Below are 25468 nucleotides of genomic sequence, written 5' to 3' on the forward strand. Positions count from 1 at the left end.
CTAGAGACTTGTGGCCAGCCATATCTGACTGTAGCCTCAACCTTTTTCTTCCTTTTCTCTTCAAAATGCTTTTGCGTAGCCGTAAATTTTCCGGCTTTGTGGTCTCCCTCCTTTTCTACACCTTGTTCTTGGCTCCGGCCGGGAGGCTTCGAATTTCGCTCTTTATTCTCACTACCCCCTTTGTCTATTCTCACTACCCCCTTTGTCTATTCCCACTACTCCCTTTGTCTTCCTCATTTGCCTCAAATTACTGCCTTCCTTCAACTATCCTGTGTTCTTATCGCTTGAGTTTAACCCTGGGGCAGCCACATCCCCTTTCGGGTGTGTAATGTGCTCACCCTAAAATAGGGCCATAGGAAAAAACATACAGGCTGTGCCGTGCACACTTGAAGCACGGTAGGCAGCCTCCAGCTCCATCCCCAACAGTGTGCAGTGGAGGCACTGGTCTGCCAGCCCCCTACCGTGTCCTGCCTCTGTTGGCTGAGCATTGTGTGGCTCCCCAGCCATATGAACTATCCTTCCTCCTGGTTGTAGAGAGGGCTCCCCATCAAGAAGGTTTTGAAAAAAAAAAATAACACTAGTAAAATTTGACCTTTTTTTTTTTTAATGCCTGAAAAGGGACTAAAACATAATATAAACTGTGCTAGTAAGCCAGTCATTTAATTTGCAGAACCAATATTGGAGAGAAGTGTTTGCTTTGTTTGCCCCAGGCAATGGAGCCAAATTAGTTGTGCATATGTGCATGTTTGTTTGTGTGTGTGTCTATGTATTTGTCTTTGTGGTGTGTGTGTGTGTGTGTGTACTCAGCTGTTATCATGCAATGTATAAAAGATACGGTAGTGCTAAAATTTTGTGGAGACAGGGTCCGTGAAAGAAAAGGCTGGAGAAATGGAGAAAAGCTCTTGGGGGAGGGAGTGATAATGAAAAGTAAGTGAAAGACAGAGAAGGCTCATCCCAATTAGAGAGAGCCTCCTCCAAGCTGGCTATTTAAACTACATTTGTCAATCGGCCGGCTCCCATAGTGTCCCTGTGGGTTTGCACCACAAGGGGATAATGCAGGGGGGGAAAAAACACCACTACTCCCAACATTGAAGGGTGCTCTTAAGAATGCCCCCACGCAGAACAGTGAATCCTGCATTCACTACCAGCCCTCTTAAATCATTTTTGCCACAAGCTGAAAAGCATATTTGACAAAACTAACGTCAGACCAACACAAAACAGATTTTTTGACGGCTGGCACTTTTTATCAATCCTCGTTTGAGACTTGGGACTTCATTAGGGCTAAAGTCACTGGCTTTACATTCAAGTTATAGGGTCATTTTGTTCGGCTAGGGCATTTTAGAAGACACTGAGGCAGAAAGGGGCGCTAGGGAAGACTGAAGCCAGTCAACAGGGTGGGATAGGGCAGCCTAGACTAACTCCATATCTTCTGTCGGCGATTCTGCTGCCCTGTGTGGGTTTGCAACTAGAGATTCACATCTTATTTCTGGGCATTATTTTAGAGGGGAGCAATATTTCAGTTGGCATATGACATCACTGTTCTCTAGCCCTGCTGGGTTTGATTTTCCTGGTTTGTGTTTGTGATACATTGCCACCCTGCACGCCCCAAGCTGTTGTCACTGCTCAGTGACAACAGGGAGAGATTAACTAAAATACATATTTAAAAAAAAAAAAGAACTTTATTCTTACCAGTACCGATGTTTCAAATTTCTTGTTAACCGAATACAGCTGCTAAAATGGAGGCTAAAGAGTCAAAGGCTGTGAACAATTCCAGAACAGTAGTAGCTTCAGCTTCAGGTGCATCAAAACAAAACAAAACAAAACAAAAACCTTAGCGGCCTCATCTAGAATTTACGTACCCCATCTCAGTTTCCAATTCTCATATATATATATATATATATATATATATATATATATATTCTAAGGGTTTTTTGATAAACTAAAAAAAATACTTACATCTGGATTTTGCCATCACACGGTATTTGAACTCTGCCACATAAAAAAAATTCACTTAAATTCATTGATTAGCTCACCCTTCCCCCACAGAAGGAAACTTTTTCCATTAAACAAAAGATTAATGCAGTGAAGAATCCTAAGTGCTAAGGCACATAGTTTTAACTAGTTTTGCTGCGGACGCCCCGCCCCCCACCCCGCCGCAGGGGTCTAGAGGGGTCTGGTTTTCCCAGGGCAAATCTCCCTCAGCCACCACCTAGGTTAAAGGGAAAGCCAGCCCATTCAAATGCTAACCCCAGCTTAACACGGTTGAGACAAAGACCAGTTGGGAGGCTAGGGAGCTGGGAATGTTTGAGAACCTGCTAGAAAAATCCCTGAAAAGGGAAAAAAAGTAGCTGAACCCCAGTGACTGTTTGGAGTCTCTATTTCACAGAATGTAGGCTTGGAAGATGTGTTTAGCTAAACCTTGCCTTGTGTGGGTGGTGGGTGCCTTCCCAAGTGCGCTTTACTCCTGTATACCCCCGGGGCTTTTTCGCGTGAAGTCAGAGTAGCCCTGGGGAGGGGGGAGGGCTGGGCTGGTGGGTAGCAGGCTGGGCTGCAAATGTGTCTGCTGTGACTCGGGTATACAGTGGAAGATTACTGAGAGACAGCAAAATGCGCGTTCTTATTTGGGTGTCCCGTGTATGAGCCTGGCACACTGCTCAGTTAAGACTTCTTTTTCGTTGTTTTGTTTTTTGTTTTGTTTTGTTTGTTTTGCTTTTTTAAAAATTTATTTAATTAATTAATTTATTTATTTTGTGTGGGCACAGGGTTTCTTTTTAACAGCCCTGGCTGTCCTGCAACTAGAGATTAGGCTGGTCTAGAAGGCAGAGTTCCGCCTGTCTCTACATACCCCCTCCCCCCACCTAGTGCTGGGATTAAAGGCGTGCGCCATCAAGCCTGGCTCTGGGCTTTTTTTTTTTTTTTTTTTTTTTTTTTTTAAGAGAAACGTCAGCAAGGTGGTGGGGGCTATAGGGACTGGAGATCACCCTTTTAAAATTGTATTCATCCAGCAACAGGGCAGCATTCTAATTTAGCTAATGAAGAACCCAATTTTGATGAAAACACGCTAAAAACCGCGGCATCTCCACCTGTTAACTAGAAACCTGTTGCTTGGGAAATTCAGGCTACTAAAATACATTACTAGATAAAATGGCACCTAACGTCAAGAAAACGTCACCATCATTGTTTTATGTTTTCTAGAATTTTAACTTGGTAAAGATGTATTTTACTTAGGCAATTTCACGCATTCAAACCAATAGCCCCCCCCTTCTTTTCCGCAGGCTACGCACGCGTCACGCATCGTCTACCCACGCAATTAGCCGCACTGCGTACAGCCCACCCTCACTTAAAGTCTGGGGACTGCGACGCCATCCCAGGTAACAGGGTAGGTCCTGGAAGGAGACTATGTAATGCATTCATTACTTTTAGCACCATTTCTCCTCTTAGGAGCGCAGGAGCCCAGCTGCTTTTGATTTCAAGCCTTGAAAACACATTCCTTAACCAGATTATCCAAATCATCCCATCAAAGCCACACAAACCGCGGCATGACCAGACGCACGCACTTTAAAAAAAAAAAAAGTTTCCAAATAGGTAAAATATAGTAGGTGCCTTTTACTTTCTATCAGCCTTTCTAGCCAAGGTTGGAGAGGAAAGCATTCCAAGGTGTGTTACGGGCTTAAGGCAGTTTGGGAACTATCACTGCGGATCTCCCCTCAGGTTACAGATTGCAAATACAGCCCCGCCCGAGCTGAAGATGGCCAAAATGGCTGTAGCACGTCCTCCCTGCCCCCTCTGCGTCCTAAACGCAGGATCCGACATCTTCCCAACTCGCAAGTGGCACGATCTTTGGGGGCGCCTTGGAAGGTGTCCAAGTGCTCCTCACGACCCCCCTACTCAGCCTATGCCTCAATCCGCTTCACCTTTCCACCCACGACTACTTAGTACGACTCTCATTCCTTCTCCCCCGCCTCTAGGGCCTAGGCGCACAGTCCCGGACCTCTTCAGACAAGTCGGAACCGCCCAACCAGCTGTACTACCTAAAGGTTAGCAATACCCCAGTGTGATCCTGTCTGTGCTGCCAAGAAGGGCACCCCGAAAGGTCCCTGTACCTCCACCTGGTGCCCTCCAAGCACCATTTGCTACCAACAGACGCCTAGCCTAGCCTATCCGCTTGGGAAGGTTGGCTCTAGGGCGCACGAGAGAGGTGCGCGCACTCCTTTTCACGATCCGTGGCATCCGCAAACCTCCAGAGGTGAGCGGTGCTGGCCAAGACTGCTTGCACGGCGTGGGGAGGCACTGGCTCCAGGGTCCCGCAGCCTCCAAATTGGCCATGCCGGGACCCGATTTCCAGGCCCCAAGCCGGCTGAGCGCACGTGCGACTTTGCTCTGGAGCCTACAGGCTCCACAGTTCTCACCCAATCCCAGCGCAGTTAGTTACTTTCTGCGCATTGCAACAGTGTATCTGATCGCCCAAGTTGGTGCGCGCACCTCCTCACAGAGCCCAGTGGGCTCTAGCCAAAGCCAACTCCAGCGCTGAAAACTAACCTTTCTAGGAGGAGGAAAGATTAAAAAATCAAAATAAAAAAAGAAGAAAAACGTAGAAAACAATTGACTTACTTTTGCCGTTTAGGTATGCAGCTCCAAACCTGGGGCGCACTCAGAATTCAGTGTCGCACACCGGGTGCCAGCTCGGGGACCTCAGGTTGTCTCCAGCAAGGCTCCAGGAAAGCCTCGCCGTCCAACAAACCTTTGGCCTCCCAAGCGCCCCGGGGTGCCCTGGAGAAATTAAAGGAGCCCTCTCTCCTTTCCCAGGGTGCGTTTTAGCCTGATTAGTGGACACCGCTCACTCCCTATCTTGTCCCCGACCGGTCCCCTTCCTCCCACCTCACTGTCTCAGGGTCCCCAGTTTGGTCAGGGCAACTAACCTTTATCCATGAAAACAAGGAGAATCTGGACGGAGTCACCCATTAGTGACGCCGGATGGGGATGGGCCCCTTTCTGGGAGGGGACTCCGGGGACTGGTCGCGGCGGCGGCGGGCGAGCCTCCTGGTCTTGCAGCGGCGGGGCTGCCTCGCCTCCTCCTGGCGCTCGTCTGAGTCTGACTCCTCGGGGTCCCGAGGATCCTGATCTAAGGGCCCGCGCTGGGGCTCCTCCCCCTCGCTGTCGCTCTCGCTCTCCTGAGTGGTGGGCTGCGCACGCCGCGGGGAGGCGTCGGCGCTCTGCAACTTCAGAGCGTGCAGACGCTGGGTGAGAGACTGGTTGAAGGTGGCGCCCCGGGGGCCGCGCTCGTCCTCGGGCTCGGTCTCCGGCTCAGTTGCGGGGGCGGTGTCAGACTCGGTCTCCGTCTCAGTCTCGGTCTCGGACTCGATGTCAGACTCGGTCTCAGTCTCAGTCTCGGTCTCCGTCTCGGTCTCGGACTCGGTCTCAGACTCGGACTCGGTCTCAGACTCGATGTCGTCGTAATCTAGGCACTCGGGGCGGGCTAGCACAGCTCGGGGCAGCTCAGCTCGGGGCAGCTCAGCTCGGGGCAGCTCAGCACGGGGCAGCTCAGCACGGGGCAGCTCAGCTCGTGCCCCCTCGAGCTCCTGATCAGACTCGGATTCGGGGGACTCGGGGAGAACCTGCGCAGCGGCGGCAGCGGCAGCGGCGGAGCGGTGGTGGGCGTTAAGGAAGCTCCGACGCTGGGCAGCACGCTGCTGGGCACGGGCGTTGGAAGAGGCTAGGGCGCGGAGGAGCGCGATGGAGCAGGAGAGCCAGAGGAGCGCGGTGGCGGCCCGGCGGCCTATGGGCGGGCACAGGTCGTTGTAATTATGGCGAGCTCGGCGCCACTGCTGAGCCCGGGACCTGCGATCCATGTCTCCTAGGCGCTCACCGAGAAGCCGACTCACCCTCTGGCTCTGCAGAGAGTGGCCCCACTGCGCAAGAACTGCTGAAGCCGAAAAGGATGAACCTTATGAGGTGAGAAGCTGGGTCCGGAGACCCCAGTCTCACCTCGGGGAGAAAAGAAGGGGATGCACCTACCTTCCCGACCACAGCGAACTTTCTAAGCCTCCGCGCCTCAGCCCGCGTCTGTAAGTAAAAGAAAGGGAAGGGTAAAGCCGAGAGAAGGGTTGTCTCCTCCGGGGCGCCTCTCGCTAAGTCTCAGACTCTAAGTCTCAGACTGCGAGAGGTGCCTCCGCTGGTCCTCTCGTCTGGGAGAGGACAGAGGAGACTGAGGAGAGATGGGGCAGCGAGGTCCATATAAAGTTGCGCGGACTTCTGCCGGGCATGTGCAGTAGGGAGGTGGGGGTGCCTCCCGCCAGCTGCGCGGTGGCGCATAGCCGGTGGCGCAGACTCTAGTGGGCCGCCAGGTGGCAGGCAGGAACCTTGTTTGAGACGATTTCGCCAAAGAAGTTGGGGTGGGGGGGGCGGTGGGATGCTAGCGAGTTATAGCGAGCGAAGCCAGCAAGACAGCTACAGGTTAGCGGACTGGAGAAGCTGAGTGGGGTTTTCTCGCGGGGTTTATCCCACTCCTCAACTTCTCCATGAACACAGCCATTGAACAACAGAAAACCAGGACACAAAATTGCAAACAGTGGGATAAGGGCCGTCCATGAGTATTAAAGACCTCGCACCAGGCATTCTCCAAGGGCTTGATGGTTTGAGGGATCGGAACCTCAATTAAGTAGCCATTAATGACAACAGGGCTGTTTCTTTTTGTTGGGGCTGTTACGGTAACTGTAGTTAGAACAGCTTCCAAACAGTGTGCACCCCGTCGACAGACAAGCCCTCCCTCGAGAAAGGCCCCCCGTAGCTGTAGAGGTGGGAGTTTGCAAGGCGATGTTTAGCAAATGGTGAAGTCTGTTACATTGAGGTGTGCTGGAAGACCATAAAGAAAGCTGAGAGCCGCCAGGAGAAGGCCCTACAGCCGATATCTCTGCGTGGCTTTTTGGGGTAGTCGTTGAGCAGACTCATAGCTTTCAGCTGAGAGGGTTCAACCAACAAACCAGAGTCTCTGCCTCAGGCGGAGCTCTGTTCTAGGTGCTGAAGACGGCAATGAACCCAAGCAGGTCTTAAATTAGAGAAGTGGTGTTGAGGGGTTAATGTACTTTAACCAGAGCCTCAACTCGTTTTTCCAGCATCGTCACTTCTTCCAGCTCACATTCTACATGAGAAAAACAGGTGCGTCGATCAGAACGTCATGGCTAGGGGGCGGCCAGAGACCACTAGATCGTGGTATTGGTCTCTGAAGCCTAAGGAATTGGAGGTAAGTAGTCTGTCTGCTCCTGAGCCCTGGGAAACAGGATGAATTCGGTAGGTCCGGGAGGGGATGGATCATGGATCCCTGTGGTGGGAAGTTCTCAGGTTCCACCTGTGTGTGACCGCTGTTCTTGGGGGGTGGGGGAGGCGGTAGCTGGGGGTGTCATTTATCTTGCCTTGCTTGTTCAAATATGGAGTGGGGGGGGGGTCTTCTTCTTGTTATTTGTTTTTTTACCTCAGGGACAAGCAGAGCTGTGTGCCTGGGACTCATGAACTCCCAGCAGGGTTATTTTACATGGGACACATGTCACAGGTTGGGCTGGGGTTTTTTGTTGTTGTTTGTTTGTTTGTTTGTTTTCTTAAGTCCCTGTGAAGAAATCCAAAGAAGAGGTGCTGATGCCTCTCCAAACTCTGCTCCCCCAGGTCTCCTTCCTAAGGTGGAATTCTCAGTCATGTCCTAAGCTGGTGACACCCATGGGTCACTTAGCTTTATACCCTTAGCACTAGGCTTTGTTAAAGCTTCCAGATGCAGGTTAGGGGCTCAGGAAGAGCCCCACCACTGCTCTGGATGGCTTGAGGATTTTGTTTCCGTCACTTGCCTGTGTCTGTGCTTCATCTTGTGGTCTGGGAGTTGGTGTGTAGCCTTGAAATGCTAACTACTCTGATAGAGCAGGGTTGGTTTAGCAAAGCTCACAAGCAAGCATATGGCTGGCTGTATTCTAGCTGTGCCCTGCTGACTCTTGGGGATACTGTTTATGAGACCCTGTCTCATGGGGTAGGGTCTGAGGGATCTGACCACTTCCACATACCTTCCTCTTTTTTTTTTTTTTTTTTTCCACTTAGCACAGCTCTGCCAGCAGCATATGGTACACAGAGACATTGGTCAAGCTGATTTTAGGGCATATTGAGGGAGAAGTTAGGCCTGTGTGGGTGCTGGTAAATGCCCTTTTGATGGAAACTGATGCCTGCTGTCCACAGTGAGGTAGGTATAGTTCTTTAGTGTATGGAGAAAAGTGCTTCATTTTTCAGATGGAGTGCTTTATGCCTATAACAGAGATGACAGCCCAGAGCCAGCTCACTAAAACGAACACACTAAGATTGCCTGCCTGCATTATTAAAAAATATGCATTACATAATACATATTTTTGGACTAGGATTCTGCATTAGCAATGCTCTTTTTTTTTTTTTTTTTTTTTTTTTTTGCAAGATGCATTTTAATCAGCCAGTGGACATTTAACAAAACACTGCATTTTCAAGCCCCAGTCATACAGTTACAAATTCATTTCAGCATGTGTTCAGTGCAAGCTTCAGGAGGAGCAGGGGCTGCACTGAAAGACAGTTCCATCTTGCACTTAGTGCCGAGGTCGAGCAAATGGATCTGCACAGAAAATGCTCTTTAAAATGCATTATGTGCATGGCTTTAAAAAGTGCTTGCTGCAGAGTGAATTTCAAAAGGGACCAAGTGGGTGATGAATGACCTTGGTTGTTACCAGGCTAAGGAACAAGGGGCTCTCTCTCTGTGTCTACCCGGTAAATAAAGTGTGCTCGTACATCACCTCCCGGTTCTGCCAAAGGGAGGCTCCTAAACCAGCTGGACAGGAAAGCAGTTTCCAGTTCATTACAATACCACACAACGGGTTTTTATTTGTATGTACTGTGAAGACGGTTGTCCTGTGGAAGAGGCTTTAGAGTCACTTCACATAGCTTCAGAGGGCAAAATTAAAACCTATGGGTGGCGTTTACAGATAGGCTTCAGCCCAAGGAGGAATGTTCTAGCAATCAGGGCTGGGAAGTGGAATGCCTGCCTCAGAAATTGTGCTGGGGCAAAGGACAGAGATGACCATGATGTCCTGGAGCTGTTTCCATGCTGCTCATGAGCCCACTAGAGCTAAACCCAAAGGACAGAGATGATCATGATGTCCTGGAGCTGTTTCCATGCTGCTCATGAGCCCACTAGAGCTAAACCCAAAGGACAGAGATGATCATGATGTCCTGGAGCTGTTTCCATGCTGCTCATGAGCCCACTAGAGCTAAACCCAAAGGACAGAGATGATCATGATGTCCTGGAGCTGTTTCCATGCTGCTCATGAGCCCACTAGAGCTAAACCCAAAGGACAGAGATGATCATGATGTCCTGGAGATGTTTCCATGCTGCTCATGAGCCCACTAGAGCTAAACCAAAGGGTGGGGCTACAGGAGGGGGTTGGGGGCTGAAGCCTTTCCACTCTGCTTCTGTTTCAGGAAACTTGGAAGGTGCCTGCCGGTGGTGACAGAAAGGAGTGTTTGAGTGGCAGATTTGAGATAACCCAGGTAACCACAAATGGACCCAGTGGCCTGTCTTGGAACTCTTGTTGGTTGGCAGGGCTCTGAGGTTCTTTGCTCTACAACATGCACTTTCTGGAGCAAAGACATTAGTCAGGCCCATCTATTAATTACTTTGGCTTTCTTTGCCCCCTCCTGGAGCTGTCTCGGAAATTACAAATGAAATTGGCTATTTAGCAATCACGAATTGAGTCACTTCTATGACCAAGACACTATTCCTGGCATTGTGGGGAGATTGAAGTCAATGAGGATGAACAATTCCTGCCATCCAGCAGCATGCAGATCAATGTGAGATGCCCTCAATATTAACAACAGACTACCAGTGGGCACAGAGTCACAAATTCTACCCTAGCAAGTGAGCAGGGGAGGAAGGCTGAGAACCATACTTGGAATCATAGGTAGAGTTCTAGTTTCTGGGGCCAGTGCTGATTATTGTTGTCTATTTGTCTATTAAAAACCTAGTCCAACTTTGAGGTGTTTTTTTTTTTTTTTTTTTCCTTCCAAACTTGTAAGAGGATTGGTAGTTCCAATCTACCTGTTCCCGTGTGCAAAGCAATGTGTTTGTCGCTCTGGGCAACAGATGGGTTCCATGAGTCTGTAAAGGCTTGCAGGCTATTGTCAGAGGTCCTACAGATGCCAGTACATTTTCCAAGATGAGACTTAAGATAGAGTCTGGATTCTACTCTCCTTAGCAAGCAGGTACAATCGCTCTTGAGCATGTTTTTTGGACAATCATTGGAAAGGACTATTTTTGGAGATGGAGAGCTTTTCAAACTTTCTTTTGGAGAGAGATGAATTGAGGGACATTGAAGTGCTCCCCACCCCTCACTGTGGCAATCAGCCAGGAGGGCTCAACCTCACTGGGAAATTGGCACAGGCCCCTCCCCTCCTGATCTCCAAGGGGACTAGGCACAATGTGGGAACATTTGGTTCATCTCTCCAGGACGCTGTTTTGCTGTTAACTCAGGCTGCACTGATCTCCTCTGGCTTTCACCAGTAAAATGGTGAAAACTCCAGCCTCCTGATTTTGTGATTTAGGGGAGAGGCCAGCTAGAGCTAAAAGCAAACACTCGGGGGAAATAGCCATCTTTAGGGTTCTATGGTGACCATCGTTGGGTTCATCTGTGCTGTGTCTGTGGGGAAGAGGTGGATGGAGTCAGAGATAAACACAACCACCACAGAGGAGTCTTAAAGTTGCCCCTTGCCCTCTACTCTATGCAAATCAGCACACACACACACAGCAAACACACACACAGCATGCACACAGCAAACATACACACAGAGAACGCACACATAGCATATGCACAGCATGCACGCGTGTGCACACACTTACACACACACACACAGCAAACACACACACAGCATGCACACAGCAAACATACACACAGAGAACGCACACATAGCATATGCACAGCATGCACGCGTGTGCACACACACACACACACACACACACACACACACACACAGTTCCTTCTTCCATAGAATGAGTGATTTCTAGACTCAGGAGCCCAGTAGCTTCTTCCTTCACTCACATAGAGCTTCATGTACAGGCTCTGCTTGAAAAGGGACCCTCCTTGTTGGGTTTTGGCCCTGGAGCTTGTGACCCTTGTTTTACACTGTTTGCACACTTCCCAGCCTAAAGTTGGCATTTGCTCGCCTACTCCTCTGTGGTGGCTACCTGAGATATCAGTGTGTAAGAAATCACTAGCTCAGAGGCCCTGGTTTGGACGTCTTCTGCCGCAACTTCTGCCTGGAACCGGTGTCTTGAGATGGAAATACTGCTGGTTGCTAGGGCCCTGGCTGTCCAGAAGATCCTTGGCCCCCAGCTATGCCTTTGTCCAACTTTCCTGAGTATCTCAGCGCCCCACCCCCACCCCAGCTTCAGCCACCCACAGGGACAGAGAGCCTCAGAGCTGTTTTCATCTTGCCTGAAGTTCTGACTCACCCTTCAGACCTGGGGGAGGGAGCCAGGGAGTGGTTGAGCCTACAGCCCAGAAGAGAGAGAGCCCTTAGTAGTGTCATGGTTCATGCTCATGCTCATAGACTCCTTTCAGCTTGAGCTCTTCAAACTCTGATTAGACCAATTTTACATGTCTAGTCACTGAGGCTGCAGTAGATTGGGACTCTTTCTATATGTGCAAAGTGAAGTGGAGAATTGAGGCAATTATCTTCAGGCAAATGAGTCTGGGCTCTGTAATCAGTCTGTCCTGATAACTGGGCAAAATTGGCCTCATGCACAGAGCTTTGCTTTGAGTTAAAGAGGATTCTGAGGTATTTGTTTATTATTTTTCACTTGGCTTTGTTTTTCAAAGGCAGCCTAGTAGACATCCCATTCTGCCCTATGCAATGGTTGAGCCGTACGTACCCTGTGCCCACATGGGCTCAACATACCATCCAGAAGTTGTGCCCTTGTGTGTGGTCAATCCCAGGCTCCCTTTGCCCTTCCAGTGGACACCCTTTCTCTATGCAGCACACGGAGACGTCGAGCCATGGTGTTGATGTTAACCTGCAGGGTTAAGGTGACATGAACCCTAATGGGACCAGGAAGACTTGGCATGATACGCGATGAAGCTTAGAGGACTGAAGTGTAGCTCTTAGGTCCAGAAATGAAGACAATGGTCCCAGCCTCACTGTTGTGTCTAAAAACCTCCATTAATTGTAGGCCTTTCTTCATGTTGGCCATGGCTTCCCTCCTGGCCCATCTGTCGTCTGTGCTGAAAGGAGGAAGACCCAGAAGGGCCTGAGTAGGTGGGTGGGTTTTCATCTGAGTAGCCGGATGAAAACTCCAGTCCTGTAATCCCCCATGGTTCTCTGGGAAGGTCTGTGGTACCTACGGGGTGCCCACCTGATAGATGGGTGATGGAGATTGGGCAGGAGATGAGCCTGCAGTCTCTGCAGTCTCCCTCCCCATATGCATAATTAGAGAACAATGTGGGTTTAATTAGCTACCTCAGCATGCTTTTGACTGTAAGTGCTGTAGGGATGACGAGCTTGAGATGGACCTTGGGAAATTGGAAATTAAGAAAGAGTGCTTTTCCCCAGGGTCATGAAATCTCTCTCTTGTCCCTTTGAAATTTTCTGATCTCTCTGTTATTAAAAAGAAAGCTTGGAAAACGAGAAAGACAACCTTGCCGTTTATACTGGGGCTAAGAGGGTTTTAAAAGACATCTCTGCCCTCTGAGCATTGATGCCTTATGTGGTCTGCACTTTTTATTGTGATCTGCTTTATTCCTATTGAGTTTGTTAAATTGTACCGTCTTCCCGATGCTTCCCTCGGTTGGTTTACAGCCAGGCAATCGTTGTTTTATGCTGTGTTTTAAGACCCGCCAGAGCCTGTGCCTTCTTTCCAGATACTGTTTCCTAGTTCTCCGATGGTTTTGCCCATTTATTTTCCTATACAAATTTAAAAACCATTTTTATCAAGTTCTGTAATGACCTTGGTGATGTTTTGCCTGGAACTGCATTCAGTCTGTAAATTAAACAAGGAAGCACTGTGGTCTCTCCTGCATTTAGTCTTAAGCCCGGAGTCTGGTCTCTTCATTTATTCAAGTCTTTCCCACATTAAGGGCTTTTATTTTCTTTACACAATTTGAATGTAAAATGTGGCATTTGATGCTTGAAAAGATGGCATACATAGGTTTCTTAGGCATTTGATATTTCTGTTGCTCTGTGAATGGGCTGTCTGTTTTTCATTAGGTTTTCAGGCTGTTTATAACGCGTTTATGGGATGATATTGATTTCTGTACATTTTCCTCATAATTCTGCTACTTCGAGAATTGCCTGGTTGATGAGGCCCCCCATGACTCCCCGGTGCATGCTCAGCTGACTTCTGGGGGGAGCTGTGGAGGGCTCAGCTTCTCTACAGATACCCCAGCGCTGGTCGAAGGGGAGTGAAGATGGTGAGGATGGTACCCTGAGCTTTCACCACTGGAGCTGAGCTGGGGAAGGTGCTTCCTATGACTGGGGCTACTCAAGCCTCCTACCTTTGGGATTCTGTTTTTTGTATTTTTGTTTTTCTTTTTTAGAAGGACAGAAGATGGTGATAAGTTTGTATGGGGGTATTTGTTTTGCTTTAAGTTTTTAGGTATTTTAAAATATAAGGATTTTTTTTTTAATCAAACTGGATTCTACCATTCCCCCAATAATTTAAATAGAGCCGGTATTAGGAACCTAAGCAAGCCTTAACAACTACAGAAACTAAGCAGTTTCCTTGTGTTGTATCTTCTAATAGTGTCAAGCTACTAATTAACAGGAGAAACTATAGAACATTCACAAACTCAGGAGACCAAACAGCACACTTCTGGGTGATAGACAGTTGAATATAGAGACTGATGAGGAGATGGAGTGGAAATAAAACCCAACAGACCCAATCACTGGCAACGAAGCCATTTGAAGAGACTGCTTACATCTCACTCAGCACCTTAAGAAAGAGCGAGACCAGCTCGGTCTTGGTCAAGTTGTTCTCTGACCTCTGTACATAGGTCTCTCTCTCTCTCTCTCTCTCTCTCTCTCTCTCTCTCTCTCTCTATCTCTCTCTCTCACACACACACACACACACACACACACACACACACACACACACTCCCTAAACAAACAAATAAATAAATGTTTAAAAAGAACACTCAATTCTAAATGAACAGCTCTGTTGATACAAGTCAGGGCCTTAGGCAAACATGAACAATTAAAAACCAGAATGGGTAGCTGAGTGACAATTACATTGGGGCAGAAACCAGCAAAACAGAAATGTTAAAAATACAAAGAATCAATGAAACAAAGAGCTGGTTTTCTGAAAAGATGATTAAAGTTGGCAAGCCTTTAACCAAATGAAAGGAACAGAAGACTCATTAGTCATTAGACATGAAAATGGAGGCATTATAGCAGACGTGAGGAAATCAGCGAATTGAGTGCATGCCTTCAGCACATAGATTCCAATAAACTGTAATATCTATAAAAATTGCTTTTAAATTTTCTTTTTGAATTCAGAAAGAAACCTTGATTTCTAGTGCATGTGACTGACCGATATTAAACTCAGATGAGATAAATAATTGAAACAAATCTATAGCAAGTAGTTATGTTGGTACAGTAATAAAGACAGTCTCTTGACTTAAAATGGTCTAGGCCCAGATGGGTTTACTGGTGAATTTACCAGCCCTTCGCACAGAAGCTAAGACCAATACTTTCAAACCCCTCCATAGAGCAGGAAGAAGGGACATTGCCAAACGCTTTAAGAAACCAGCATCCTCCAGATAACTAAGCTGGACCAACACTATTTGCAAGGGCTCAGTGGATAAGCTTCCTGCCAAGCCTGAGGACTTGTGCATCTAGCCACCCGTGCACTGGAAGGAAACAGCTGAGCCCTCCAAGTTGTTGTGTGATCCTTCCTCCGGGAGCCATGCACACACATACCCCCATCCCCCACCCCACATACAGGCACACATAAGACTAATACATTTTTTAAAATTTCAAGCCAGATTCAAGAAAAGATCAAAAGGCTACCTCATCACAATTACATAGGCTTCATTCCAGGGAAGCAGGGATAATTTAACACACACAAATCTATAATTGTGGTGTGTCACATAAATGTACTCATGAGGTTATTTCCAAGGATGCAGCAAAGGCTTTTTACAAAGCTCCAACCTCCCTTTATGATAAAAGCCTGAAGAAACTTGGAGTGGAAGGAGTCTTGCTTGACATAATGCAGGCCATATATGGCAGACCTGTAGCCAGCGTTTCCATTAAAATCCGGCACAACACGGGGCCACTGCTTCTGAAATCTTCACTAGAGAACTGAGACCAGAGAACAAACAGACAGACGTATCACTCATCAGAAATCAATTGTTTGTGGATGAAATGATTCCATACACAAGGCCCTAAAAACCCACCAGAAAGCTCTTGTGAGTGACCCACACCGGCAGCACACCAGCAAGACAAGTCACACAGCACAGCTCCCGCCCTGCACTGCAGTCACAAACAGGAAGGGCCAGAGGCACAAGGGAGGCTTCAAATTGCCTAAAGCCCTTGCAATAGGCTTTTTTTTTTTTTCTTTTAAAGGTAATTTTGTTTTTCATGGAATTTTTTTTCTTAGCACCACACATTTCATTTATCATCTGAAATCTTTAAAAGTCCAGAACTTCTACCTGAGTGCCATCTTGGGCTTTAGAGTTGAGATTTTTGGTAAATCTGGGCTGCTTTTACTCTAGAATTTTATTTTATTCTTCTGGATTGTTCTAGTCCAGGAGTTCTCAACCTGTGAGTTGTTACTGCTTTGAGGGCGGAACAACCTTTTCACAGGGGTCGCCTAAGACCATCAGAAAACACAGATATTTGCAATTCATAACAACAATAACAAAATTCAGTTGTAAAGTAGCAACAGGAATAATTTTAGGAGTGGGGGTTATAACCAACATGAGGGACTGTTGGTTAAAGGGTCACAGGGTTAAAAGGTTGGGAGCCACTGCCCAACTCACTCAGTCCAATACCATTTACTTAGGCTGCCATTTTATTGCCCCTCCCCCAGTTTCTTTACCCTTCATTTATGGCTCACTCTGTTAATCTGAAATGAGAGAGAAGGGACAACTCCCTTTTGCTTTTTTTTTTTTTTTAAGAGCCTTTTCTCTACAGTGTGTTGTGTTTTGATTTGTTTTCTGGGCGTGTTAATGGTGCTGGTGCTGATGAAGGTGGTGATGTTGGCCGTGGGGGAGGTGGTAGGGTCAGTGGAGGAAAGAGAGGGATTCAGTGGTCTCAGGCATAAAGAGCCAACCGTCAGATGCAGTGGCATTGGCTTGTGTCTGTGTGAAATACACCTCTAATTTGCTTTCAGTGAGTTTTTTTTGTTTTTGTTTTTGTTTTTTTGCTTTTGAGAGAACTCAGGGAGTAGAATACAGAGGACACAGTATGAAGTTGGATGATGGTGAGCTAACGCAGACATTGTCACACCATAGAGGGGCTCCTTTGCAAGGAGCCAAAGAGCCCTGGGAAGGAACTGTGTTTTATTTTCAGAGCACACAGCACAGGAAGCTACCCTATACTTGGATATGTCAGGGTCTGCCTTCCTAGGAATATATCCTTGAGCACTTGGGCTGAGACTGAAGGGTGACTGTGGTACAGTCAGTCTCAGCAGGGAGGCAGCCAGTCAGGCAGTCAGCAGAGCTGTAGGACAGAGGGATTGGTGGGAAGCCGTTACCCTGGTGACCAGGGGTTGCCTGCCTAATCAAGTTTGTTGTTGTTGTTGTTGTTTTGTTTTTTCCAAAAACTCTGTCTGGTACCAGGATTGGGAGGTAAAATGGAAAACCAGAGTTGGTGGTGCATAGGTCTAGTCAAGAGAGCTGGTTAACTCTGGAAATATATAAAATGGGTGGTGGTAAGAGTGCCTTCAAGGACTGATTAGGCCAGTTACAAGGCTTGGGGACAACATGGATGTGCCAAGGGGGATGTGTAAACCCTTCACTGAGCAAGAGAAATGGGGAACACAGCTGGGTATGTGATGGCAGGGCACCCCAAGTTCCCACATGCTAAGCAGCCTTCTGCATCAGCCTGTGGGTTTAGGAGTACTCTTGACCCCACAGAAAAGGGCATGAGGTGATGCAAAGATGTCCAGATCTGGCCCTCAGTGGAGACACTGATGGAAGTAGAAGAAACCTGGTGCCAAGGAGGCCACCTCAAGGAACACTCCCATTGCATTCAGTTCCTTGGACTTGCACAGAAGTTCTAGGGCTGGAACGGACCAGAGAGATCAAGTCTTAGCCCCCCTCAGTTTACAAGTAAGGACACAAGCTGGGAGAGAGAGGGTGGGCCTGCAAGTCTATGGGAAAAGCCTGCTTGTAGGCTGTCTTCCTATTCTGAGCCCTGTCTCAAGTTTTCGTGCACCAAATGTAGTCTTTGAGTGGGGACGGAAGTGGAGCCCTGGGCTCAGATGTCACCCTCTTGATATCAGATCTATTTTTTGTCCACAACCAAATGGACAGTTGGCAGTTTCACATTCCTTTCTTGGTTACTTTAGAACTGACATTCCACTGGCTCCTTGTTGAAGAAAACAGAAGCTAGAAGTGCCTTGGAGGCTAGAAATAGAACCATACCGTGCCCCGATAGTCAGGACTAGCCAAGTCCACACAGCAGCCGGAAGGACATGGCCAAGGTGAAAGCCTTGTAGTTTTAGTGATTTTTTTTTTTTTTTTTGCTGGCTATTCAAAATCTATCCAGCTCTAAAAGCACCAGTTATTACTTAAACTGTGCCCTAAATGGTGGAGTTGAGGTGCTAGAAAGGCGAGCCTGCTTTTTCTCAAGATGTCTGCCCTGTGACCCCACGGCAGACCAGAAGCTCCACTGGGCGCATACACTTGTCTAAATGATATGTACTATCTAATAACTCCACAGTACCACACACAGCTAAGGCTTAGGTCACTTTGTGCCCAGAGTCTCTGTGTGGGAGAGGACTGGGATTGTTTTCTTTGCCTGTGACTCTGGGTGTGACCTTGGTTTAATCACTCTTTAGCCACAGAGAACTGTTGAAAGTCTGCAACCTGTATTTCAGAGCTTTGCCGAGAGGGAGAAGGGAGAGAGGACAAGGAGGGGGGAGGGGGCTGGCTGGTGTGTTCTGGGGAAGGAGTGGTTCGTGGCAGGTATGCACCAAGTTGCGGGTTCATTTTCTTTCCTCTGGCTTTGGAGGCCAGTGGACTTGTCTCAGCATAAGGCTGTTTCAGACCTTGGTGGTGACCCCTGGAGGGCCCCTAACAGCATGCACCCCTCCTCCTTTGATACCCTGAGGCCCGGAGGAGGCCTCCTCGCTAATCCTGGATCTAGACAGTTGAAGCTGGGAATGGCCACAATTGAAAGAATGTGCTCCAGTTTAGAGGTTGAAGTCTCTGTCCCCAGCCCCACCCGATGCCTGTCCCCAGATATTTTTGAGTTAGTCACAGAGTAAGTAGGGCTATCTTCTTATAAATGCCATCTGATACTCTAGAACCACAAGTGTGGCGTCTATGGTAGTAATGATTACTTTTAATGCATTTAACAGAGTAACTTCCCTTGCCCACAGCCCCTTTACTTTTAAAAAGCCTTTGACTTGCTTCTGGCATCCATGTGTGGGTGTGGGTGTGCACATGTGTGGAGGTCAAAGGACAGGCAGCTTATGGGTTCTGGGAATGGAGCTCAGCACCACACTGGCTGAGTCGTCTCACCAGCCTCCTTCCAACTTTCAGAGCGGACTTGAGTGTGTGAGCAGGTAGTCCACACTGGGGAGGAGGGGGAGCTCCAGTTCCAATAAGTGGAATTGCCACCAGGATAAATGACTTGGGCCTATTTTCCTTCCTTGACATTTGCCTCCTAATAATACATGGGCAGAAGTCATCGTCTTGAGGGACTTGGATGTGACATTTGCTGTCAACGTGCATGTTTACATTGCAGACAAAGCAGCCTTATCATAAAGAGCTTACTTATCCTACCCCTCGGGCTCTAGTGAGCTAGTTCCCAGGGTGCTGTGTGCCAGGGCAGACTGCTGCTGGCCAAAATCTAGTCAGCCTCGTAGGATGATGTCTCTCCTCAAGGACTTGTGGTTTTCAGGGATTTAGGTGGAAGGAGGTGGTCTTCTTTACCTTTATGTCGTCTGTCTGAGGTGCCAGGAAGATCTTTGCCTGGAAACACCAATTCATGCTGTGGTCTAGTACTACTCTTGGAGACAGCTGGTCACGCATGCACGATGGGCCAGAGCTGTTCACAGAAAGTATGACGTGCACCTGACTGGACCTAGTCCCCAGGCCACAGGGTCTCATGACAGTATTTTTAAATACTAGATTTTATTTCTTTTCCTTTTTGCCCCCGATGCCAGAGATGGAATCCAGGGACTGAGGCATGCAAGGCAAATGTTCTATTGAGCCAACACTCAGTCTTTGGCCTGTCTCCACAGGCCTGGACTAGCTGGAGCCATTTTAGGGTTATACTGGGGAGCAATGCCACCTCCATGCTCCAGGTAGATAGGTGGGGCCTTCACTCTGTAATCTTCTTCCCATCAATCAAGAGGTTCCCAGGATAGGTCTCTGTGTGTGGCTCTTTCTTAGTGCTACTGGGATCTTGTTTCATTCTCAAGCTTGATGAGAAGGTTTTAAGTACACCCAGTGGAGGTGAGGCCAAAAGCCCCCTGCTGCCTGGTACACTTCTTCCCTAGAGCCCTTTGAGGTAGGTCCAGAAAGCACACAGCTCTCTTGGCGGCCTTGGACAACAGTGACTTTCACTGTTCTCAGTTTGTGGTTATTGCCTCTTGTTGTTTCTTTGGGTAAGTTGAAGTCACCTTCTTTGCCTTGCAGAGAGCTGGTAGAGAACATTGAAGCAGCTTTCCGCTGCTCTGTCTGAGGTGCGCCATTCAACTGGGATGGGCACTACCTTGAACCCGTAGGCAGTTGTAAACTCTAGGAGTTCCCTACAGCTAACCCCTTGCATTTGGAGCCCCTTGAAAGACTTCCAAACTGGTCTTTGGCAATTTCTGTTTTTGTCAAGAGTGGGTCAACACATTTTTAGTAGCAGGCACCCAAGAAGATTCAGCTGTGCCCTTTTTGAAAGAATGTATGGTGGGGACATTATGACAGTTGTCACTGCCTGTGGAAAGATTTTGTCCCAGGCAGCTGCTAGGCCTCTTTGTATTATATTAATAGCAGGGCTGTGGGGCCCACTGGGGTTGGAAGCCAAGAATAAGGGGACAGCTGTGGCGGACATCACACCATGCTCTAGGCATGTGCTCCCATGTCACAGGCACACAGATGGCCCGCACCTTGTCCTGCCGCTCAAAACATCCCCAGTCCCCTGCCTGACTTCTCCTTAAAGGGTCAGGAATGGGCTTGTGTGGGCCATCCATGGGGTGAAGGAGCCAAATTAAGACAGCCTGACTGGAAAAGGCATGGGTGGCCTGAGCTTAGGTCAGCAAGCAAATGTGCTGGGAGCCAAGTAAGGCAGCAGAGTGGAGGGGAGGCAGGTGGCTTTAAATGTCATAGGCCAAATGGCAGCTCGGTTGGCAGCAGGGTGGAGGGATGGGATTTGGAGGACAGACACTTGTGCTATGTCTAGATATGGTCAGGAGAGCAGGGCAGAGTTAGGAACAGGGCAGTGCCCAGCCTGTAGAGAGGGGCCGTGGGGAGTATTGAAGGTGCTGGGGTGGAGGGGTAGAGTAGAGCTCGGGGATGGTGTGGGGGGAAACGGTTGCCAAACTCAGTGCCTTGCTTTCTTCCCTAGAGCCTGAGGCAAGAATCTGAGGGGGTCCCAAGTAAGACAGACCAAGCCCTGGGGCCTCAGAAAGGTGACGAGTAGTGAATCTGAACACCCACCATTGGAAGTTTAGAGACCACCTCCCCAGTCCTAGTCTCCTCTAGCTACTCAGTATTTTAGCCACCTCCTTCCTTCCTTCCTTCCTTCCTTCCTTCCTTCCTTCCTTCCTTCCTTTCCTTCCTTCCTTCCTTCCTTCCTTCCTTCCTTTCCTTCCTTCCTTCCTTCCTTCCTTCCTTCCTTCCTTTGTCTGAACAATAATAGCTTGTTCACTAGTGTTCAGATACTAGGTTTTACCAAAACCCTCAGATAATGTCCCTTAAGACCTAGAGGAACTTCTGGGTCCTCTATCCGCCTGTCACAGGCGGCCATGGGCAGGGGCTGGCTGCCCCCTGTTGGTCAGCTGAGATGCCTTCTGTCACCCAACCCTGTCACTCATCTTGAAAGGGAGCCTTTGCCTTTTCTGAAGTGCTGTGCAGCTGTTCTTGTCCCGAGAATATGGCGCCCTCAGAGCTAGCAGCTGACTTGTTGGCTGGTTCCTCCTTGACTTTGCCATGACATTGGTCTAGGAGGCCTAGGCTTGTTGGTTAACACAGGCTGGGTCTGTAGAAGGGAAGGCCAGGGGAATGGAGAGTGAGCTTCCATGGGGGCTGGGGTAGGCTTAATAAGCCAGCACGGCTGTCCAATTCCCTCTTTGTGGCTCCTTAGTAACCTGGCCTACCAGAGTTAGGTAGTTGCCATGGCAACATAACATCTGTGCTGTCTGCCCCTACGCCTCCCTCCACCCCAACTGGATAGGGCCTGGCCTGGCATGGAAAACAACAGAAGTCATCACGAAGGTCCTGGAATCTGGGGCTTGCTTCTCAGCACAGCCAAGAGGGGATTGAGACTGGGGGAGGGCGACCCTCAGGTTCATTTCTATTCTTATACCTTCTGGGTCTCCTCCATTTCCCTGGCTGTACAGATTTCTCCCCAGCTCACTCTTGCTTCCTGGAAGAAATGATAGTGTGAGGGAGGAGAATGAAACCTGGATGGTCCCCTATCTCCTGGAGCCTGTGGCACTGGGTCACCTACTTACTGCTCCATGCTCGGTCCCCTCATTCTTACTGACCTGGCTGTGGTGTGGAATCCTAGGCTGCATGTGACTATATGTTCATTTAATTCACTTATTCTTCATGGCAACTTAAAGAGAAAGCTTAACTACAAGAGAGGTCCTCACTTACACGGGGGCCACACAGCTGGGAAGTAGTACAGCCTAGCTGCTAACTTAGGAAGTCGGTTGGCTTCCAGAACCCATTTCCCACACACTGCCACCTGGTACTCATTGGAAACTGAAAGGCCTTTGAGGAGATTGGACGGGGGTGGTATTTAGGTCATCAGGAGGCTGCCGTGCAGCAGACCTGATGTTTGCTGAGCCACGAGACAGAGTGAGCTGTCTGGGAGCTGTAGGAAGCACATAAAGAGGGAGTCAGGTAACTCTCCCCTAACTTGGCTTGGGGTCTACACTCAGAAGCACTGAGGGCTACGTGTAAGCTATCCACTTGGAGGAATGGCTTATGGCCCTCATGGTGGCCATGATACATACAGGAGGCTAGTGAATGGAAGCTTAAAGTTGGCTTAGAGCTGATGGTTATCTCTGAGTTACCCTAGACCAAGGGTTTGGTTTGCTGAAATGGTAAAGCTGGGAAAGGCTTTTCTAGGGCATCTCTGGCAGTATAAAGAAGAGGGATGCCCATACTTTGGAATCTTCAGCTCTTTGGGGCTCGGCCTACAGCAAGAGCTGGTGACACTCCTGGGACCTGCACTAAAGCTGTACTCTTCCTCTGGGGGCTCCAGTGGGGTACAAAGTACCCCAAACCCTCATCACTAGGACGGTGCACAAAAGCAGCCCTTTTCTGAGAGCCTCTTGGTATAGGATTCCTGGGGCCCTTCTGTCCTGAGCACCTCTTGGGCCTGGCATCATCTTCAGCTATTCTAGCATGTCACCTGTGAGTGCCTGGCCTTGTCCATAATGGTGGTTGAGATCAAAGGTGAGCCCTGTTGGTTCTTTTGTTCTTGCCCTGTTGGATCCGCTGGGGCGCCGTGGCTCTGTCCTCTTTCTCTGCTCAAGGGGTTGCAGAAAAGGCTTGGTCTTTTATGACTTGAGTTCTTGTCCTGGTGAGGGGCCTTGGAGAAGTGGGGTCTGAAAGGATGAATCACCTAGGGTCATGGACAAAGGCCTTAGAAGATGACTTCCAAGCCCATTTTTTAATGACCTGCATTTCCAAAATCATGGTTCTTGTGTCTCACATGGTTGTACAGAGCCCAAAGATTGTCCTCAAATATATCTTCTGATGGTGGTTTGGCCACTAGGTCAGAGCTTCATAACTATGGCCTCTGGAGGTTGTGCCCATCTGTTCTGTTGATGTTGTTAACAGTGCCCACCCATTTTCCTCTCTATTCCAAGCTTTCCTTGTAAACATCTTTGGAGCCTTCAGCTCTGCGCTACTTTTGAGCCTTTGCCATTGCCGTGTGCGCCTTGGAGCCTCACAAACTCCTTCCTGACTGGACACCTGCTCTGCTTCAGCCACACCCTTCAGTCCTTAAGGGAAGGTTTGCTAAGCAGGAGAGCCCAGGGGAGCTCTGTCTCGTGAGGTAAGAACTGATTTTCATCTTACACATATCCAATACCCATGGGGCCTTTTGAGTAGGGAGGTGGGTCTTGCTGGAACATAGGCCCAGCAAGATGGCTCCTTCTCAGAGCTGTGGAATCCACAAGGCCTTCTAGAAATGGTTTGATTAATTCACAATGGTGACACCACCACCCAAAGCCACCTAGAACATGATACTTGCCACATCATGCCCCACTTTGTGCTGCTCGTGTAAATGAGCCCATCAAATCCAGTGCCATGGGCTCCCCTGGCCACAGGATGAGCAGTCTCTCCAGCCCCTTTCCTGGCAACACTCCGAGAGTGGCCCTGAGAGCACTAGCTAGCCCAGGCCCACAGTTCACAGTCTCTAGGTTGCTTCCTGTGCAGCACAGCCAGCAGAGGTAGCTGGGACATCCCTGCTATGCTTGAAAAAAGATACCGGCAGCGTTGGAACATGGCAGAAGAGGCCCAGGCCTTTGGCAGAGGAGGGCTGTTCTTCCCTTGTGTTTTGTGACTGGGAGGAACTAGCCTTCTCTCTGCTTAGGAGTGGGCCAACAGCTTCCTTCGTTCAGAGCCAGCATGGTCTCCAGCAGTGTTCCTGGTTGATACACAGACCTCATCCTCAAAGATCCCCTCCCCTGTCAAGGTAGCTGGTGGAGAAAGTGCCAGAGACCGCCCTATCTGGAAGCCAGGAAGAACGGGGAGGGTCTTGTCACAGTGCCTGCTGCTCAGTTCACCATTCTGAGTCTGGGAAGCTGGGAGGGAGGGAGGGGGCTCTGCTAGCTGAGCAGGTCATCCCGAGACTGCTGTGTTATGGCCAAGGTCTGGGTTAGTGATCCTTTTGAAGCCTTGACCAGAAAGAGACTCCCTAGGGACTTGGGATTGGAGAGACAGGCAGAACAGGGAGGGCCCCAGAAGTGATCTCCACCCTATGCAAACAGAAAAGCCTCATGTGGAAGGAAGATGACAAGAAGGGCCTTTCTGGAGGGCCCCCCCTCAATCCTGTTGTGCTCGCTTCAGAGGGTTGGGTGGAGGCTCTCCTGAAGGAGTCTGCCGAGCATCGCACTGTAAGTAGATCCTAGGGAATGGATTAGTTCTAGGGAATGACTGGTGTCCTTGGCCTGGGCTCTGATGGCAGCCTCTGCTAGGCCACTTCTGCCCCAGTTGGTGCCCACGCTATGGCTGGGGTCAAGGTACCAGAGACCTGGCCCCACCCTCTCTGCCCTAGGCTGACAGTGGCTTGTTGCCCTGGACTACGCCACCTTGTGTGAGGTCACCCTATGCCCCCTCTGCACCCTTTACAGGGAAACCTCCCACCACTCACTCACTCACTCAGTTTCCTAGCACTGGGGTATGGATGGTTTCTTTTTCTTTTATGTCATCTTTTCTTTCCTTTCCACAGGACTAGGACTGAACCCAAGCCCACATGACAGTGTTCTACCACTGGTGGCCCTCTTTTAATTTTATTTTGAGACAAGATCTCACTGAGTTCTCCATACTGGCCTCAAACTTGGAACGCTCATGCCTTAGACTCCTGAAGAACTAGTATTATAGGCATGAACCACTGTGCCTAGTCTTGAGGGCTTCTTGGTTAACTGCCTCTGTAAGAATGGGCTCTGGGGTGCCAAACACCCAGCTTTGTGAGTTGCTAACACCCTGCCTGTCCCATACATGGCATAATATCTGCCTAATAAATTTGTGTAAAAGGATTGATGGATGTCATTCTCGTCTGTTCTCTGTGTACTGCCCCACTCTGCTTACCGGGCTAAAAAGCAAGAGTGTGGTCCTTTTTGCTCATTTCAGTTCCTCAATTTGCTTCTAGCACAGACTTTGTTTGATTTTACTTCTTAGTGCCTGTCCCCATTAATTAGATTAGACTCAGCTACAACAGGACAGGAACATCTTTTGTTTAGACTACTGTAAACCCTGAAGGGAGGGGTAGGTGGATGAATGGGTTGGATGGGTAGCTGACAGAATGAAGAGGTATGTGGATGGATGAAGAGAAGAGTACCTGGATGGATGGATGGATGGATGGA

General features: G+C 48.8%; 1 protein-coding gene, 1 long non-coding RNA gene and 2 other non-coding genes across 11 annotated transcripts in view; 3 read left to right on the plus strand and 1 right to left on the minus strand.

Moving 5' to 3' along the window:
• The window catches only part of LOC113831164, a 59547-nt gene extending 34406 nt beyond the window's left edge, over positions 1 to 25141 (plus strand). For 5 of the 8 annotated variants that reach the window (XR_003486240.2, XR_004770575.1, XR_004770573.1 and 2 more), the window contains 8 exons: positions 3276 to 3371; positions 3969 to 4037; positions 5859 to 6065; positions 7113 to 7240; positions 8077 to 8215; positions 9475 to 9543; positions 23249 to 23436; positions 24835 to 25141. This is a non-coding gene — a long non-coding RNA (uncharacterized LOC113831164). Of the gene's footprint in view, positions 1 to 3275; positions 3380 to 3968; positions 4038 to 5858; positions 6066 to 7112; positions 7241 to 8076; positions 8216 to 9474; positions 9544 to 23248; positions 23437 to 24834 lie in introns of all 8 variants that reach the window. The other 3 variants (XR_004770574.1, XR_004770576.1, XR_004770579.1) reach the window with 3 other exon arrangements.
• On the minus strand, positions 4962 to 5849 carry LOC103158534 (neuroendocrine secretory protein 55). The gene is made up of 2 exons (XM_035446823.1): positions 5549 to 5849; positions 4962 to 5485 (listed from the first exon to the last, which is right to left on the minus strand). The coding sequence occupies exons 1-2, from the start codon at positions 5847 to 5849 to the stop codon at positions 4962 to 4964; spliced, it is 825 nt and encodes a 274-aa protein (XP_035302714.1).
• On the plus strand, positions 23902 to 23982 carry Mir298 (microRNA mir-298). Its single transcript, NR_105193.1, has one exon. It is a non-coding gene; the product is annotated as a microRNA mir-298 (primary transcript).
• On the plus strand, positions 24407 to 24481 carry Mir296 (microRNA mir-296). The gene has a single exon (NR_105192.1). It is a non-coding gene; the product is annotated as a microRNA mir-296 (primary transcript).
• Positions 25142 to 25468: the final 327 nt, after the last annotated feature.

Source organism: Cricetulus griseus, chromosome 6, assembly GCF_003668045.3.
Source record: "Cricetulus griseus strain 17A/GY chromosome 6, alternate assembly CriGri-PICRH-1.0, whole genome shotgun sequence".
Classification (NCBI taxonomy): Eukaryota; Metazoa; Chordata; class Mammalia; order Rodentia; family Cricetidae; genus Cricetulus; species Cricetulus griseus.

What these genes read in the sequence shown, in the direction of transcription:
- LOC103158534 (XM_035446823.1), bottom strand. Translation starts at nt 5,849, where the DNA reads ATGGATCGCAGGTCCCGGGCTCAGCAGTGGCGCCGAGCTCGCCATAAT. An exon ending in GGCACGAGCTGAGCTGCCCC is followed by an intron (nt 5,486 to 5,548) that starts GTGCTGAGCTGC and finishes AGCTGCCCCGAG; the next exon opens with CTGTGCTAGCCCGCCCCGAG.